The sequence below is a fragment of the Chironomus tepperi genome, unplaced genomic scaffold, assembly GCF_022539635.2.
Source record: "Chironomus tepperi strain 1889 unplaced genomic scaffold, CSIRO-AGI_Ctep_v1 contig_7, whole genome shotgun sequence".
Classification (NCBI taxonomy): Eukaryota; Metazoa; Arthropoda; class Insecta; order Diptera; family Chironomidae; genus Chironomus; species Chironomus tepperi.
Genome location: NW_027226129.1, coordinates 1,338,410 through 1,354,285, shown reverse-complemented (window position 1 = coordinate 1,354,285; position 15,876 = coordinate 1,338,410). Strand labels below are relative to the sequence as shown.

The 15,876-nt window shown below is 35.9% G+C and overlaps 2 protein-coding genes across 9 annotated transcripts; both read left to right on the top strand.

Moving 5' to 3' along the window:
- Positions 1-82: 82 nt before the first annotated feature.
- LOC139097933 (zinc finger protein OZF-like) lies at positions 83-3,718 on the top strand. Of its 4 annotated transcripts, none has more exons than XM_070650161.1 (3): positions 83-188; positions 353-891; positions 1,623-3,718. In XM_070650161.1, the coding sequence occupies exons 2-3, from the start codon at positions 765-767 to the stop codon at positions 2,591-2,593; spliced, it is 1,098 nt and encodes a 365-aa protein (XP_070506262.1). In that variant the 5' UTR covers positions 83-188; positions 353-764; the 3' UTR covers positions 2,594-3,718. The 4 variants fall into 4 exon arrangements, with proteins under 4 accessions (XP_070506262.1, XP_070506096.1, XP_070506180.1 ...); XM_070650079.1 differs by having other exon boundaries at positions 92-203; XM_070650233.1 differs by having other exon boundaries at positions 93-203; positions 522-891.
- A 207-nt stretch (positions 3,719-3,925) lies between these two features.
- On the top strand, positions 3,926-15,810 carry Bap111 (Brahma associated protein 111kD). Of its 5 annotated transcripts, none has more exons than XM_070646065.1 (11): positions 3,926-4,091; positions 4,168-4,215; positions 6,026-6,070; positions 7,849-7,967; positions 8,061-8,204; positions 8,263-8,325; positions 10,344-10,425; positions 11,189-11,805; positions 12,276-12,296; positions 14,012-14,807; positions 14,872-15,810. In XM_070646065.1, the coding sequence occupies exons 2-11, from the start codon at positions 4,176-4,178 to the stop codon at positions 14,940-14,942; spliced, it is 1,998 nt and encodes a 665-aa protein (XP_070502166.1). In that variant the 5' UTR covers positions 3,926-4,091; positions 4,168-4,175; the 3' UTR covers positions 14,943-15,810. The 5 variants fall into 5 exon arrangements, with proteins under 5 accessions (XP_070502166.1, XP_070502083.1, XP_070502318.1 ...); XM_070645982.1 differs by having other exon boundaries at positions 7,828-7,967; XM_070646217.1 differs by lacking the exon at positions 6,026-6,070 and having other exon boundaries at positions 7,828-7,967.
- Positions 15,811-15,876: the final 66 nt, after the last annotated feature.

The window sequence follows — 15,876 nt, the reverse complement described above, 5'->3', positions numbered from 1 at the left end:
TGTGAAATCCCACAGGAAGTCGTCGAAAAATGGGGATTTGATGAAGATGAGATTTTTGTTGACGTTTTTTAGACGATTTTAAAGTTTTTTTTGAGATTGAGACAAAAAAGTTTGTGAAAATTTGGAAAGTTTTTGAATATTTTTTGGGATTTTTGAGGGGATTTTGAGGATCTAAGAAGGATATTCTGGTGAAATTTGAAGAAGTTTGTGGAATTTTGAAGGATTTTGTGAAGATTTTGAAAAAAATTGTAGAATTTTGTGAGCATTTTCTTCAAATTTTGCCTTCAAAATTAGAAAATTGGCAAAAAAGTGTTAAAATTTACTAAAATTTGAATAAAATCTCCACAATTAGCCTAAAAAATAGAAAAAGATATCAAAAAAGTGACAAATTGGACTAAAAATTGAGCCAATCGTTAAAATCTGCCTAGAAAGATTGAAAAACTGGCAAAAATTATCAAAATTTACAAAAAAAAAAGTTGGAAAAGTGATTATAAAGTACAAAATTTGATTAAAATTTACAGAAAATCTTAAAATTTCTATAAAAAAATGCAAAAAACTGGCAAAAATTGAACAAAAACTGACCAAATTGCGCAAAAACTTCAAATTTTGAGTGAAAAACCTGAAAAAAGTGCTAAAAAAATTCAAAAAATTCCAAAAATTCTGAACATTTCCAGCCAAAAAATGGAATTTTTGCACTAAAATCACCAAAATTTCACTTCATCAACTTTCAACCCATCAATCCAGTCCAATACTCAAATACAAAAATGTCCACAACAGAAGTGATTGTGAAACAAAACAATTGTTTCGTCTGCGGAACTAATTTGAAGCCAAATTCAAGATCAATTATGGATTCGACGAATTTCTCACAGAAGCCAATTTATAAGTTTATAGGTAAGTTGCTGTTTAGGGGAATTTAGAGGGGTTTTGTGGGGTAATTGTGGTGATTTTGGGGTTCTATTGGTTCCAATGGTAGTCAGTGACTATCTGACATCCAAAATTGACAGGATTTGGGGATTTTGAGTCCATTTGAGTATAGTAGAGCTTATTGAGGTCCAGTGGAGTCAATTGAGGTCTATCTAGAGTCCATTTGAGTCCATTTGAGTCCATTTGAGTCCATTTGAGTCTATTTGAGTCCATTTGGGTCCATTTGGGTCCATTCAAGTCCATTTGAGTCCATTTGAGTCTATTTGAGTCCATTCAAGTCCATTTGAGTCCATTTGAGTCCATTTGAGTCCATTTGAGTCCATTTGAGTCCATTTGAGTCCATTTGAGTCCATTTAAGTCCATTTGAGTCCATTTGAGTCTATTTGAGTCCATTTGGGTCCATTTGGGTCCATTCAAGTCCATTTGAGTCCATTTGAGTCCAATTGAGTCCATTTGAGTCCACTTGAGTCCATTTGAGTCCATTTGGGTCCATTTGTGACTCAAATGGACTTCAGTTGACTCCTTGGGTCCTGTCAGCTTTGACAATGCCATTAGATCACCCAAATCACATCCTACCCGACCTTCCCAGCACCAATTCCCTCCAACCCAACTCCATCACCCCCTAAATCCACTGTACATCCCCCAAAACCAACTTTACATCACCTCCAGCACTAAAACATCAAATTTTCCCATTTCAGAATCATTCGTCGGTCTCAAACTTGACCTACCGCCCACAACAAAAGCCGCCGTCTGTGACAATTGCCTCACCCAACTCCAAGAGTACGAAAAGATTTGCCGACGTGCTGCAAAAATTCAAGAATTAATTTCCGAAAATTTCAAACAAACTCAAAAGTCCTTTAAAGAAACGGAAATCTTTACAGCATGTGGCAAGTGCTTTGCACGATTTGATTCCAATGAGGACATAGACAGTCACGAGTGTATCATCGATGACAATGATGTGGACGAGGTGGTCAATTACATTGAGTATATCGGTGACGATGAGGATGAGGACGAGGACGGCAAGTTTAGTGAAGAAAATGAGCCACGTGAAAAACGGAAGCGAACGGACATGCTGGCATACTCATGCAGCACATGCAATAAGTCATTTGATAAGAAACGTGATTATTCGCAGCATGTTAAGCTTGCACATTTACCAGATGGTGCTAAAGTATTTCCATGTGACATATGTGATGATGTTAGTGACAATGTATTTCCATCGGAACTGGAACTAAAGTTCCATAATGTCATTAAACATCCAACGGATAAAAATTCACCGCTACAATGTCCTGGATGTCCAAAAACATTCTCAAATAAGTCACTGTTGACGAGACATTTTGGGCTGCATTTGCAGGATAAGCCGTTGGTGTGTGAGCTGTGCGGCAAGCGTTACTTCCATTCGAGTTCATTTCATATGCATATGGTGGCACATAAGGGTGTTAAGCAGCATACGTGTAAGGAGTGTGGTCGGTCGTTTTTGTCGACTTCGCATTTAAATCGACATTTGAAGACGCACAGTGGTGTTAAGAATTATGAGTGTCATGAGTGTGGATCGAGATTTGCACAGCGATATAATTTGAAGGCACACATGAATATACATTATGGAATATCGAGGAAGAGGAAGACGAGGGCACCGGGGGATATGCAGTATGAGGGGGAATTGAATGAGTAGAGGGAATTGAGGGATAAATTTTGAGAATTTTTGAGGCTGAGCTGTAGAAGCTGAACTTTACGGCTGAGCTGCAGAGGCTGAGCTTTAAGGCTGAGAAGCAAAGCTGAACTTTATGACTGAGCTGAGCTTTAAGAGTGAACTTCAAAATTGAGATTCAAAGTTAAATTTTAAGGCTGAGCATTAAAGCTGAACTTCAAGGCTAAGCGTTAAGGCTGCGCTTGAAAATTGAACTTTAAGGCTGATTTTCAAAGCTGACCATTAAAATTGAATATTAAGGCTGAACGTTAAAATTGAATATTGAGGCTGAGCTTCAGAGCTGAATTTTTAAGGCTGAGCTTCAAAGCTGAATCTTTAAGGCTGAGCTTCAAAATTAAATTCTTGAGGCTGAGCTTCACAAAGCTGAATCTTTAAGGCTGAGCTTCACAAAGCTGAATCTTTAAGGCTGAGCTTCACAAAGCTGAATCTTTAAGGCTGAGCTTCAAAGCTGAGCTTCAAACCAGAATCTTCAAGGCTGAGCTTCAAACCAGAATCTTCAAGGCTGAGCTTTAAAGTTGAATCTTAAGTCTGAGCGTCAAAGTTGAATTTTTAAGGTTGAGCTTCAAAATTGGATTCTTAAGGCTGAGCTTCAATGTTGAACCTTTAAGACTGAGCTTCAAATGTGAAATTTTGAAGCTGAACTTCAAAGTTGAATTCTTGAGGCCGAGCTTCAAAGTTGAATCTTAAGGCTGATCTGCAAAGCTAAATTCTTATGCTGAGCTTTATAATTGAATTTTAAAGCTGAGCTTCGAATCTAAATCTTAAAGCTGAACTTCACAGCTGAATCTTAAACTGAGCTTTAAAGCTGAATCTTTAAGGCTGAACTTTAAGATTGACCTTTAAGGCTGAGCTTCAAAATTGAATTCTTAAGGCTAAGCTTCAAAGCTGAATCTTAAGGCTGAACTGCAGAGATGAATCTTAAAGCTGAACCGCAAAAATGAATCTTTAAAGACGAGCTTCAAAGCTGAACTTCAAGATTGATCTTTAAGGCTGAGCGTCAAAGCTGAACTTCAAAGCTGAGCGTCAAAAATTCCAACTTTTCAAAATTCCTCAAAAATAATTAAGAATAAAATTAAGACTAAAATTAACTAACCAAATTTTACATTAATTTAAGATTAATTGTAATTAATTAAAATTTAAAAATATTTCTAAAATAAAAAATTATTCATAACTAATCCGTAACGGTTTTTTAAAATTCAAATACAAACTTTCCCAAACCGACGCCCATGTACAAACTTTTATACGATTTCAGAGGTACTGAGGGGTGCAAAACTACGCAGCAAAATTGTTTTCACGAAACTAAGGAAAAAGTGTCAACAAAACTTTCTAAAAATTGAAATTTGACTCGATTTTGAGGCATTTCGTGACTTAAAATTGCTTAAATTTGCAAAATTAACGACAAAAAGTAAAAATTCATCAAAAAAGTCACAAAAATTGTTAAATTAAGTTGAAAAATTTAAAGGTAAAATAATTGGCATCAAATTTTGTGTCCATAAATGGCCGGCAATGGAACTAACATCAAAATTTCTCAATTTTAGGACTCAAAATGTCGCTGCCAAACTACAAGCAAATTGCACCGAATCCACGTAAGTCTTAAAATCCACAAAATAAGCTTCACATCCTTAACTTCATTCTTAACTGCTTCGTAGAATGTCGCTTAGTTCCCCAAAAATGCGATTTTTTTTATGTATTTTTAACAAAAAATCCAAATTTTTTTTAAATAATTTTAACTGTTTTTAATGCGCTTTATTCGTTATTTCCTTTTTATGCAAAATTTTGATTCTTTTAGCAACTTTTTAACATTTTTTGATAGTCAAAATTAATAGAAAAAAAAAAATTGAATTTTAATTGCTTATTTTTAGTCAATTTTTAAATAAAATTAAAAATATTTTGCATGACTAAGCTTATCATATACTAGAATCCTGGAAGGATATGACGTTAGAATGTCTGAAAATCCGATCCAAAGTCTGTCATTACTCAGTCCTGAAGGCGAATGTCAATCAAATCTGGACTGAAGCTTACTACTTACTTATTTCGCTGGCCGTACAGATCAAGTGTGATCTATGGCCTTCCTCAGTCCGGTTCTGAAGCTAGCTCTTTCGCTGGCTACCGTTTGATAATTACCAATTCCAAATGTGACACTATCTCGCGATCTGTTGCTACCTAAAAAGTCGATTTCAAATACCTTTAGCAATGGACTGAGGCTTAAGGTTTTCCATATTCTCAAAATCTCAGTCTCGGCATCAAAAACTCTTACTGGGACAAAAGTTAAGCTACTTTGGATCAGGATTTTTAGACATATCTCCTCCATGTGTCTTTTGGGAACATAAATCATGCATAGTTTGAAAAATTACAAGTTGAGGATCCTCATACTAGTCTGATACAAGTCAATGTGAATCCAGATTCAACAGAATTCAGGTATAACAGGCCAGAATGTCCAATATATGGCACTAGAAAAGTTTTTCGGATTTAAAATCGACAACAGAGTATAGCCAGAGTCACACTGTCCTGAATTACTGGATTTTTTCCAGCCTAGTGGGCAAATTCAGTCTAAATCCAGTAACATGCCAAATTGACACCACTCAAGTACCATACTTCAGATCGATTAACCAACATGTCCCGACTGGACAATTTGACTTTATGTCCAGCTAATAATTAGTCATACGGTCGACTGAGTCCATTTATTCCAGAATGTTTTAATCAGTGTATCTAAATATAAACTACGGTTGACTTATATCATATTGTCATTAAAACTTTCTGGAGGAAGTGTCATTAATCGACCGAAGGTCAAGTTATTAATTAGACATTAAGTCATGTCGTTTACTCGGGTATGTTATTTGGGTCGGTTAAACGTGATTCGTGATTCTTATAAGACATTTTTTGTCTTGAAAAATCATAGCAAATTGAAGAGTTCAATCCAAAAAAATGAGGATATTTTGACCATTGTCCATCCTCCTTCCTTCTCTGGATGTGTCGTTGTATCCTAGTTAACCAGGAAGGTACAAGACATAGAACAAATAGAAAGTCTTGTCTTGTTGCTTTAGTTTTAACCCAGATTCGATGATATTTGGCCTCAGCCATAGAGTTAAGTTGGTCTGTTGCAGAATTTTCAGTCTTCTTTACTTACACCGTGTGCTTTATGTCGGAGGTTCTGGGTTGCTTCAAAGTTGAACATACCAGAGGGTCGGTGGCTAATATCCTCCTATTTTCACTCAAAATTCTTCAATTTGCTTGGGTTTTTTGTTTTTTTTTGCCAAAACCGCTTAATCACAGTCCACAGTCATTCAGCCAAGAATTCACAAATAACAAAAAAAATCAAACTTTTGCATGAAAATTAGTCAAAAAAAACCAAAAAAAAAAACACAAAAAAAAACAATGAGCAAAATTATTTTCCAGATCTAATGACCGCCGGACATCCAGTTACGTTCAATATTTTGAAAGGTAAATTGACAATCTTTAACAACAAGATCCAAAATTATTCGTGGAAATTCTAAAAAAAAAATTTGAGGAATTTTGGGGTAAAATATCGGAAGTCCAGTTGGGACTTTTTTTGGGTATTTTAATCCAAATTTTTCAAATTTTTTTTTTCGCACTTTTTTAATTAAAAAATTTAAAAAAAAAATCTTCACTGCACAAACTTAAATGGAAATAATTATGCTACTTGCTGCACATCTACAGTCGGACTTGACCTTTATTTTTGAGCATTTAACTAACCTGCTTATGCCTTAATTTATTGTTGTTGTTGTTGCTTATTTTCCCAACTTTTCCTGCTGCTGCTGCTGCTATTTGTGCTTCTTTCTGTTCCTTTTTATTTCTTATTTTTTATGTGCTGCTTTTCACTTTTTTTTAACTTTTATGCATTTATTGAATATTTTACAATTTTTGAGTGGGGATGAGTGGAAAATTTGGGGAAAATTAAAGGAAAATTGCTTTAAAATTGAAAAAAAAATTTAAATTTTATTTTAAAATTTTTTGAGTTTTTTCTAAAATTTTTTAAATTTTTTTGAATTTTTTAATTTTTTTTTAAATTTTTTAAATTTTTTTAAATTTTTTTTAAGTTTTTAAATTTATAAATTTTTATAAATTTTTTAAAAATTTTCCAATTTTTTTAATTTTGAACTTAAAATTTTTTTCGAATTTTCAAATTTATTTTGAAACTTAAATTTTTTAAAAAATTTTGATTTTTTTAATTTTTTTTTTTTTATGAAACTCATTAATTGAAATTAAAAAATATTGAAATCATCTTGAATTTTTAAATAATTTTAATGGATTTAAAAAATTACAATTTAAGATTGAACAAAAGTTGAAAAATTTTAAAAAATATTAAAAAATTTATAAAAAAATTTAAAAAAGTTTCAAAATTATAAAAAAGTTCAAAATTTGTAAAAATTCAAACAGTTTAAAATAAAATTTTGAACAATTTAAAAAAATTTCAAAAATTTAAAACAATATCAAAAATTAAAATAAAATTTCAAAAAATCACTAAAATTTCAAAAAATTTCAAAAAATTTCAAACATTAAAAAAAATTTAAATATTTTAAAAAAAAATTTTGAAAATTTAAAAGAATTTCAAAAATTTAAAAAAAAATATAAAAAATTTAACATAGATGAAATTTGAAAAATTTAAAAAAAAATTTAAAAAAAATAAAAATTTAAAAAAATCTCAAAAATTTAATAAAATTTTAAAAAATTTCAAAAATTTAAAACAAGATCAAAAATTAAAAGAAAATTCAAAAATTTAAAAAAATTTCCAAAAATTTAAAAAAATTTCCAAAAATTTAAAAAAATTTCCAAAAATTTTAAAAAATTTCAAAAAATTTCAAAAAAATTCAAAAATTTCAAAAAATTAAAAAATTTCAAAAAAATTAAAAAAATTCCAAAAATTAAAAAAATTGAAATTTGAAAAGTTAAAAAAAATTTTAAAAAACAAAAATTTAAAAAATTTCAAAAATTTAAAAAAATTTTCGAAGTTTAAAAAAATTTCCAAAGTTTTAAAAAATTTAAACAAATTAAAAAAATTTTAAAAGTTTCAAAAATTTTGAAATTATTTAAAAAAAAAAGAATTTGAAATTTTTAAAAATCGAATTTGTAATTTTATCAATTTTCCCACTCAACAATCTCAATTTTCCACCAAAATTGTCCCCCAACTTCATCCTCACAACAACAAATTTAATTATCCTTATAATAAACTGAAAAAGCTTATGAATATTCGAAAACAGAGCGACTCCGTCCATCTGGTTCAGGATCAGGTGATCGTCGCGACCAATCACCATTCATCCACTCATCACACGGAAATCCAGCATTTGTGCCACAAAAAGCAGGCAAACCCAGTGCAGTTGTGAGTAAAAAAGTCTGATCGACAATTTTTGACATTTTTTTGACTTTTTTGACAAAAAATTCAAAATTTAATTAATTTTTTTGACATTTTCAGATTGAATCTCGTTACCCCAAACCCCCAAAGGCCCCCGAGAAGCCCCTCATGCCATACATGAGATACTCAAAGAAGCAATGGGAAACAGTCAAGAACAACAATGCGGACCTAAAGTTGTGGGAAGTTGGAAAGAAAATTGGAACAGTAAGCATTGAAATTTTGACAAATTTTTGACATTTTTGACAATTTTTTGACTTTTCAGCTATGGAAGGACCTTCCAGATGAGGAGAAGCAGGTCTACATTGATGAATATGAAATTGAGAAGGTAAGTTGGACATGATTTATGCTTAAATTGCCATTAATAATTCCTCAAACTTAAGAACTCATACCTTGATCAAGTACGAACCTTTCGTTCGTCCCCCGAGTTCATTAATTGGATGAAAAGTCATAGACGAAAAGGTATTAAGCTTTACATTCACATATTGTGTGTGTCTGCAAGAATTCACTTAGTTTGAGAGCATTTACTGTAAGGATGGTTGCTCTTGCCAATCCAGGCACCCAACCCAGACACCCAACCCAGACACCCAACCCAGATACCCAACCCAGACACCCAACCCAGATACCCAACCCAGACACCCAACCCAGACAACCAACCCAGATACCCAACCCAGATACCCAACCCAGACACCCAACCCAGACACCCAACCCAGATACCCAACCCAGATACCCAACCCAGACACCCAACCCAAGACACCCAACCCAAGACACCCAACCCAGACACCCAACCCAGATACCCAACCCAGACACCCAACCCAGATACCCAACCCAGATACCCAACCCAGACACCCAACCCAAGACACCCAACCCAAGACACCCAACCCAGACACCCAACCCAGACACCCAACCCAGATACCCAACCCAGACACCCAACCCAGACACCCAACCCAGATACCCAACCCAGATACCCAACCCAGACACCCAACCCAAGACACCCAACCCAAGACACCCAACCCAGATACCCAACCCAGATACCCAACCCAGACACCCAACCCAAGACACCCAACCCAAGACACCCAACCCAGACACCCAACCCAGATACCCAACCCAGACACCCAACCCAGACACCCAACCCAGATACCCAACCCAGATACCCAACCCAGACACCCAACCCAAGACACCCAACCCAAGACACCCAACCCAGACACCCAACCCAGACACCCAACCCAGATACCCAACCCAGACACCCAACCCAGACACCCAACCCAGACACCCAACCCAGACACCCAACCCAGACACCCAACCCAGATACCCAACCCAGACACCCAACCCAGACACCCAACCCAGACACCCAAACCAGACACCCAACCCAGACACCCAACCCAGACACCCAACCCAGATACCCAACCCAGACACCCAACCCAGACACCCAACCCTGACACCCAACCCAGACACCCAACCCAGACACCCAACCCAGACACCCAAACCAGACACCCAACCCAGACACCCAACCCAGACACCCAACCCAGATACCCAACCCAGACACCCAACCCAGACACCCAACCCAGACACCCAACCCAGATACCCAACCCAGATACCCAACCCAGACACCCAACCCAAGACACCCAACCCAAGACACCCAACCCAGACACCCAACCCTGACACCCAACCCTGACACCCAACCCTGACACCCAACCCAGACACCCAACCCAGACACCCAACCCAGATACCCAACCCAGACACCCAACCCAGACACCCAACCCTGACACCCAACCCAGACACCCAACCCAGACACCCAACCCAGACACCCAAACCAGACACCCAACCCAGACACCCAACCCAGACACCCAACCCAGATACCCAACCCAGACACCCAACCCAGACACCCAACCCAGACACCCAACCCAGATACCCAACCCAGATACCCAACCCAGATACCCAACCCAGACACCCAACCCAAGACACCCAACCCAAGACACCCAACCCAGACACCCAACCCTGACACCCAACCCTGACACCCAACCCAGACACCCAACCCTGACACCCAACCCAGACACCCAACCTACACCTAACCTTCACCTAACTTACACCTAACCTACACCTAACCTACACCTAACCTACACCTAACCTACACCTAACCTACACCTAACCTACACCTAACCTACACCTAACCTACACCTAACCTACACCTAACCTACACCTACCTATGGTATACCCCAAGTGTAGGTCAACGACCATGACGAGCAACCTCCATACCCCTGTGGCACTCTACTAGTCACAGCTTAATAGCTTGGAATCACATTTTTATCACAATTTTTGATTTTTTTTTTGTTTTGTTATTCACAGATTGAGTATGAAAAGGCATTAAAAACTTATCACAATTCACCTGCATATTTGACATATATGCAAGCTAAGAGCAAGAAGAGTGGTATGTGTCACATAGTTTTTGTTGTTATTAAATTTGAAGTAGATTTGAAGTAGATTTTAGGGTTTTTAAGGTGAATAAGGTTTTTTTGGGGGTTGACATTTGGGGTTGAGTTGGATTTAGTGGATTAGGTGAGATTGAGGTTATGTTGGAAGGGAGATGGTATCGAATTGTAGCTTAGGATACGCACTGGGGTAAACTATGAGGTACAATCTGGAGTACACATTGGAATTCCCGCTGGGGTAAACACCGGGGTAAGTATCTGGGTTAAACAACTGGGGTAAGCAACTGGGGTAAGCAACTGGGGTAAGCAACTGGGGGAAAACTGCTGGGGTAAGCAACTTGGGTTAACACCGGGGTAAGCAACTGGGGTAAGTAACTGGGGTAAGCAACTGGGGTAAGCAACTGGGGTAAATATTGGGGAAAACACTGAGCTATAAATTAGGGTAAACCTGGGCTACGCACTGCTGTCCATAATTCTAGGTTATGTACTGGGATGCCTTGGGGTAAAGGTGAGTTCCGCGACACACAGTTTGGGCAACACTGCTTTAAGATGATCTTTATATTAGCCTTAATTGTAGACTATACCCTAAAGTACCCCAGGCTCTACCATAGACTATGTTACAAAGGACAACCTGGTCCCCTAGGCAGCGTACCCCTAGTCAACCCCAAGACACCAAACATTAGTTAGTTCCTTCACTATATTCACCTAAAATTGACCAATTTACCAATAAAAAATTCACTAAAATTCTCCCATTCAATCTAGACGTCCCCGACATCCACGATCCACCCCGTTCAAGCTCCAAAAGTCAACAAGATCGCCGAGTCGACATCCAACCAGCCGAAGATGAAGAAGACCTGGACGACGGTCTGTCATTCAAGCAAGTCGCATACTCCCGATACATGCGTAATCATCGATTAATTAATGAAATATTCTCGGACGCAGTTGTACCGGATGTCCGGTCCGTAGTCACAACACAACGTATGCATGTCCTTAAACGACAAGTTCAGTCATTGGCGATGCATCAAATGAAATTACAGGCAGAATTGCAGCAAATTGAAGAGAAATTTGATGCAAAAAAGCAAAAATTTAATGAATCATCGGATGTATTTCAAGATGAGCTTAAGAAGCACTGTAAGCCAGCTGTTGACGATGAGACATTCCAAAAGATGGTCGAGAAGCAGTACGAGGCACTAAAACGTGAACGGCTGCGTGTTATGGACGATCAAAGTAAGCCACAAACACAACAACAACAACAAAATCAACAGCCACAAGCTGTGCAGCATAAACCAGCTGAGGATGTACCAGTTGCAGCAAATGCAGCACAACCGGCATCAAATGCGGAACCGGCACCGTCCGCTGAATCTCAGTCGACGTCTGAGGTGAGAAATAGTAGAAAAATTGTAGGAAAAAAGTAACTTTTAAGGCTGCATTTAGGTAGACATTAGCACAAATTAACCTTAAAATTATTGATATACATAACCTCAAAAAAAAAAAATTTTTTTTTTGACATAACCTCAAAAAAAAATTTTTTTTTCTTCTCAAAATTTAGTTAGAATCAGCACAAAATTATAGATAAACATAACCTGAAAAAAATTGACATAACCTCAAAAAAAATTTTGACATAACCTCAAAATTTTTTTTGACATAACCTAAAAAAAAAAATTTTTTTTCTTTCCAAAATTTACTTAGAATTAGCACAAATTAACCTTAAAATTGTAGACAAACATAAACTTAAAAAATTTTGACATAACCTTAAAAATTTTCAAACCTAACCTCAAAATGCACAATTTTTTTTTCTTTCCAAAAAAATGAATAAAATTTTGAATTAATTTTATCGTACATACCACAGATGACTGTATTACACTTACAGGTAATGGATACTTAATCAATTAATAAGCTATTTAGTTGTTGTTGTTGTTGTTGCTGCTGCATCTACTTGAGCTTTGAATCCTTTTTTTGAATTGAATTTTAGAACACAATATTTATTAACAAATTTACTTTAATTAAAAATGTTGAATTTTTTTGCATGAAAAAAACTATTTTTTTTTTTTTATTATTTTTTGTAGAATTATTTTTAAGTTATTTGAAGTTGAAGGGGTTGGGGGTGATGTGGGTGGGAAATTTGAGTGTGGAACAAAGTTTGAATTTGAAACTGAATCTGAGAATTATCCGACAAAATTTAGATTCCGAAAAATTTCTGCCAAAAGTCTTAAATTTAGGAGTTTTCGGCTAAAATTCTTGATTCTGAGATTTTTCGGAAAGAATTTTGAATTTGACATTTTTTGGCCGAAATTATGAATTTAGGATTTGTCTGCCAAAAGTCTTGAATTTAAGAATTTTCAGCTTAAATTCGGAATCAGAGATTATTCGGCCATAATTCTTTAATTTTGAGTTTTTCTGACCAAAAAATAGTCTGACATTTTTTGGCTAAACTTCAAAATTGGACAATAATTTGCCAAAAGTTTGTAATCTGAGATTTTTCGGCTAAAAATCCTGAATTTGACAATTTTATTTCAATATTTAAAATCTAATAAAAAATCGGACAAAATTTAGAATCTGAAAATTTTCTGATTTTTTGAAAATTTTCGGCTGAAATTTTGAAATCTGAGTTTTGTTTGCTAAATTACAGATCATAATAAATTTATCGTCAGAATTCAAAATCTGACATTTTTTAATGAAAATTCCTAAAATTTGAGATTTTTCGGACAAAATTCAAGATCTTACAATTATCCGCAAAAAATCTTAAAAGACAGTTTTTCTGCCAAAAATTTAGAATTTGAATTAATCGGTCAAAAACCTTGAATCTGACAAATTTTTGGTCAAAATTAAGAATCTGAGATTTTTCTGCTAAAATTCTTGAAACTGAGATTTTTTGGATAGAATTTTGAATTTGACATTTTTCTGCCAAAATTTTGGAATTTATAATTTTTCTGCCGAAATTCCTAAATCTGAATTTGTGACTTTTTTGCCAAAATTTCTAAATTTCTGATTAGTCGGCTAAAATTCTTGAATCTGAAATTCATCGAACGAAAATTTATAAATCTGAGGTTTTATGTCCGAAAGTCTTGAATTTGCGATTTTTCGGCTAAAATTCTTTATACAAATTTTATCGGCTAAAGTTCAGAATTATTTTTTTTCTGATAGAAATCAGAATTTTACAAATTTTCGGCCAAAATTCTTAAATTTGACAATTTTTCTGCCAATATTCTGGCCATCCTCACTCCTTATCAATTTAGTCAACAATTTTCAGAGCCTTCCCTACTACTGAATGACCTTCCTTCCCACCACATGACACTCAACCCCACTCAAACATCCCCCCAATTCCTCTCAATTTCATCCAATTATCTTAGACTTTACAGCTTTATTTCTCTACTTCCCTATAACTTCTCTTCAGTTCCACTTTTGTAGCCGGTGATGTGAAAAATTCTTTATTATTTTGAATTGCAACTTTTTTTAGTTTTAACTTTGCTGGTTTGTGTAAATTTAACTTTTTTTGATCAAATTTTAACCTCAAAAAAATCACAACAAAAAAAATTAATCAAAATTATTCCCCAAAATCCCCACCAAAACCCAAACCATTTTCAGCCAATGGACATTGAGCCACAAATGAAGCAACAACCGATGGAAATTGAAGAGACAAAAACAACGGAACTGGAAACAATGACACAGTCAACTGCCGTCAATCACATGCCAGAATCCCAAGCACCAATACCCATCAATACCCCAAAGGAACCAGAAATTCCAGCAGTTCCAATAGAACCACAACAATCAGTTCCAGCACCCCAACCACAAGCTCCAATTCCAATTGTCTCACAAGCATCGGAACCACCATCCGGTCCACAACCAGCCGATATTCCAACATCACAACATCACATCATGCAACCAGCTGTGCAACCGTCACAAGCACCATCCACACCAGCTGCACAAGTTCCACCAGCAGCACCACCGACCGGTCCAATGCATCCACAAGAACCACCAATACCAGCACCAAATGTGACTGTTAATCCAAGTATGGGAATGCCACATGGCATGCAACATGGCTACGGATATCCAATGCAAGGACATCCACCACGTCCATATTATGGTCATATGCCATATCAACAAGGATATCCAAATTATCCATATGGACATCATATGCCACCGTACCAACAGAACTATCATCATCCACCATATGCTGGCGAACAAGGACATCCTGTATATCCACCACAAGGTCCACCAATGCATCCAATGCAACCAGCACAACATCAACCGCCAACATCTGGTGCACCACCTGGTATTCCACCAAATTCAGCTGGACCAACTGGACCACCAATGTCTGGTCCACCGACATCGGCAGCACCACCAAGTGCTGGACCCGCACCGGAACAGGACGAGAAAAGTGGTAAAAATTTAACATTTTGAATTTTAAAAATACGTTAAAATTTTTATTTGAAATTTTATTGCAGATGAGAAGAAAAAGAAGAGGAAGAAGAAGGAAGTTCCTGAGACTGTTGATGATGGGGAATGTGAGAAGTAAGGAGCTCAATGATTTGGGAAACTTGGGGAATTTGATGGTTAAGATTAGTGTTATTTTGTAGATTATAAGGGAATTTAGATGGGGAGATAGTTTTGGGTAAAAATGGGGAGTATGAGGGGTATAATAGGGAGAGCAACATAGAGACGATAAAGTGACACAGACAGAATGAGAGTGACAGGGAGACAGAGCAACATTATGACAGTGACACAAAAACAAAGAAACAGAACGACCAAGAGACAAAGCAACATAGAGTCAAAGCAACATAATGACAATGACACAGAATGGCTGTGACATTAAGACAACATCAGAGCAACATAATGTCACATATTCAAAGCAACAGATTGATAATGATAGAAACTGAACGACGCTGAGTCATAGCAACATAACAATAGAACTACATAGTGACTGTTGCACAAATACAGGGCAACATAGTGACAAATACACAAGAACAGAGCAACATAGAAATAATGACACATAGACAGAGCAACTTAAAGACAGTGACACAAAGACAAATAATCACAGAGACATAACGACACAGAAATACAGATACAGAACAACATAGTGACACAAATACAGAGGAACATATTGACAATGACATAAAGTGAGAGACAGAGCCACTATGTAAAGTGACATACAGACAAAGCAACAATGTGACAGTGACATACAGACTAAGCAACCATGTGACAGTGACACAAAGACAAAGCAACATTATGACAGTGACACAAAGATAGAGAAACATTGTGAAAGGGACACAATGCCAGAGCAACAAGGTGACAGAGTGACAGTGACAAAGAGACAGAATGACAAGATTAGAGCAACAGAGTGACACATCCTCAGCATTTATAAAAAAATCATGAAAAATAAAAAATTTATTAAAAATTCAAAATAATAAAATAATAAAATAATAAAAACACACAAAAAAAAAGTCTTAACT

Bases quoted from the DNA above. Each gene is read 5' to 3' on its own strand.
- LOC139097933 (XM_070650161.1), top strand. From the start codon at position 765: ATGTCCACAACAGAAGTGATTGTGAAACAAAACAATTGTTTCGTCTGC. The intron at 892-1,622 runs GTAAGTTGCTGT...TTCCCATTTCAG, and splicing joins GCCAATTTATAAGTTTATAG to AATCATTCGTCGGTCTCAAA.
- Bap111 (XM_070645982.1), top strand. From the start codon at position 4,176: ATGTCGCTGCCAAACTACAAGCAAATTGCACCGAATCCAC. The intron at 4,216-6,025 runs GTAAGTCTTAAA...ATTATTTTCCAG, and splicing joins GCAAATTGCACCGAATCCAC to ATCTAATGACCGCCGGACAT. The intron at 14,808-14,871 runs GTAAAAATTTAA...ATTTTATTGCAG, and splicing joins GGAACAGGACGAGAAAAGTG to ATGAGAAGAAAAAGAAGAGG.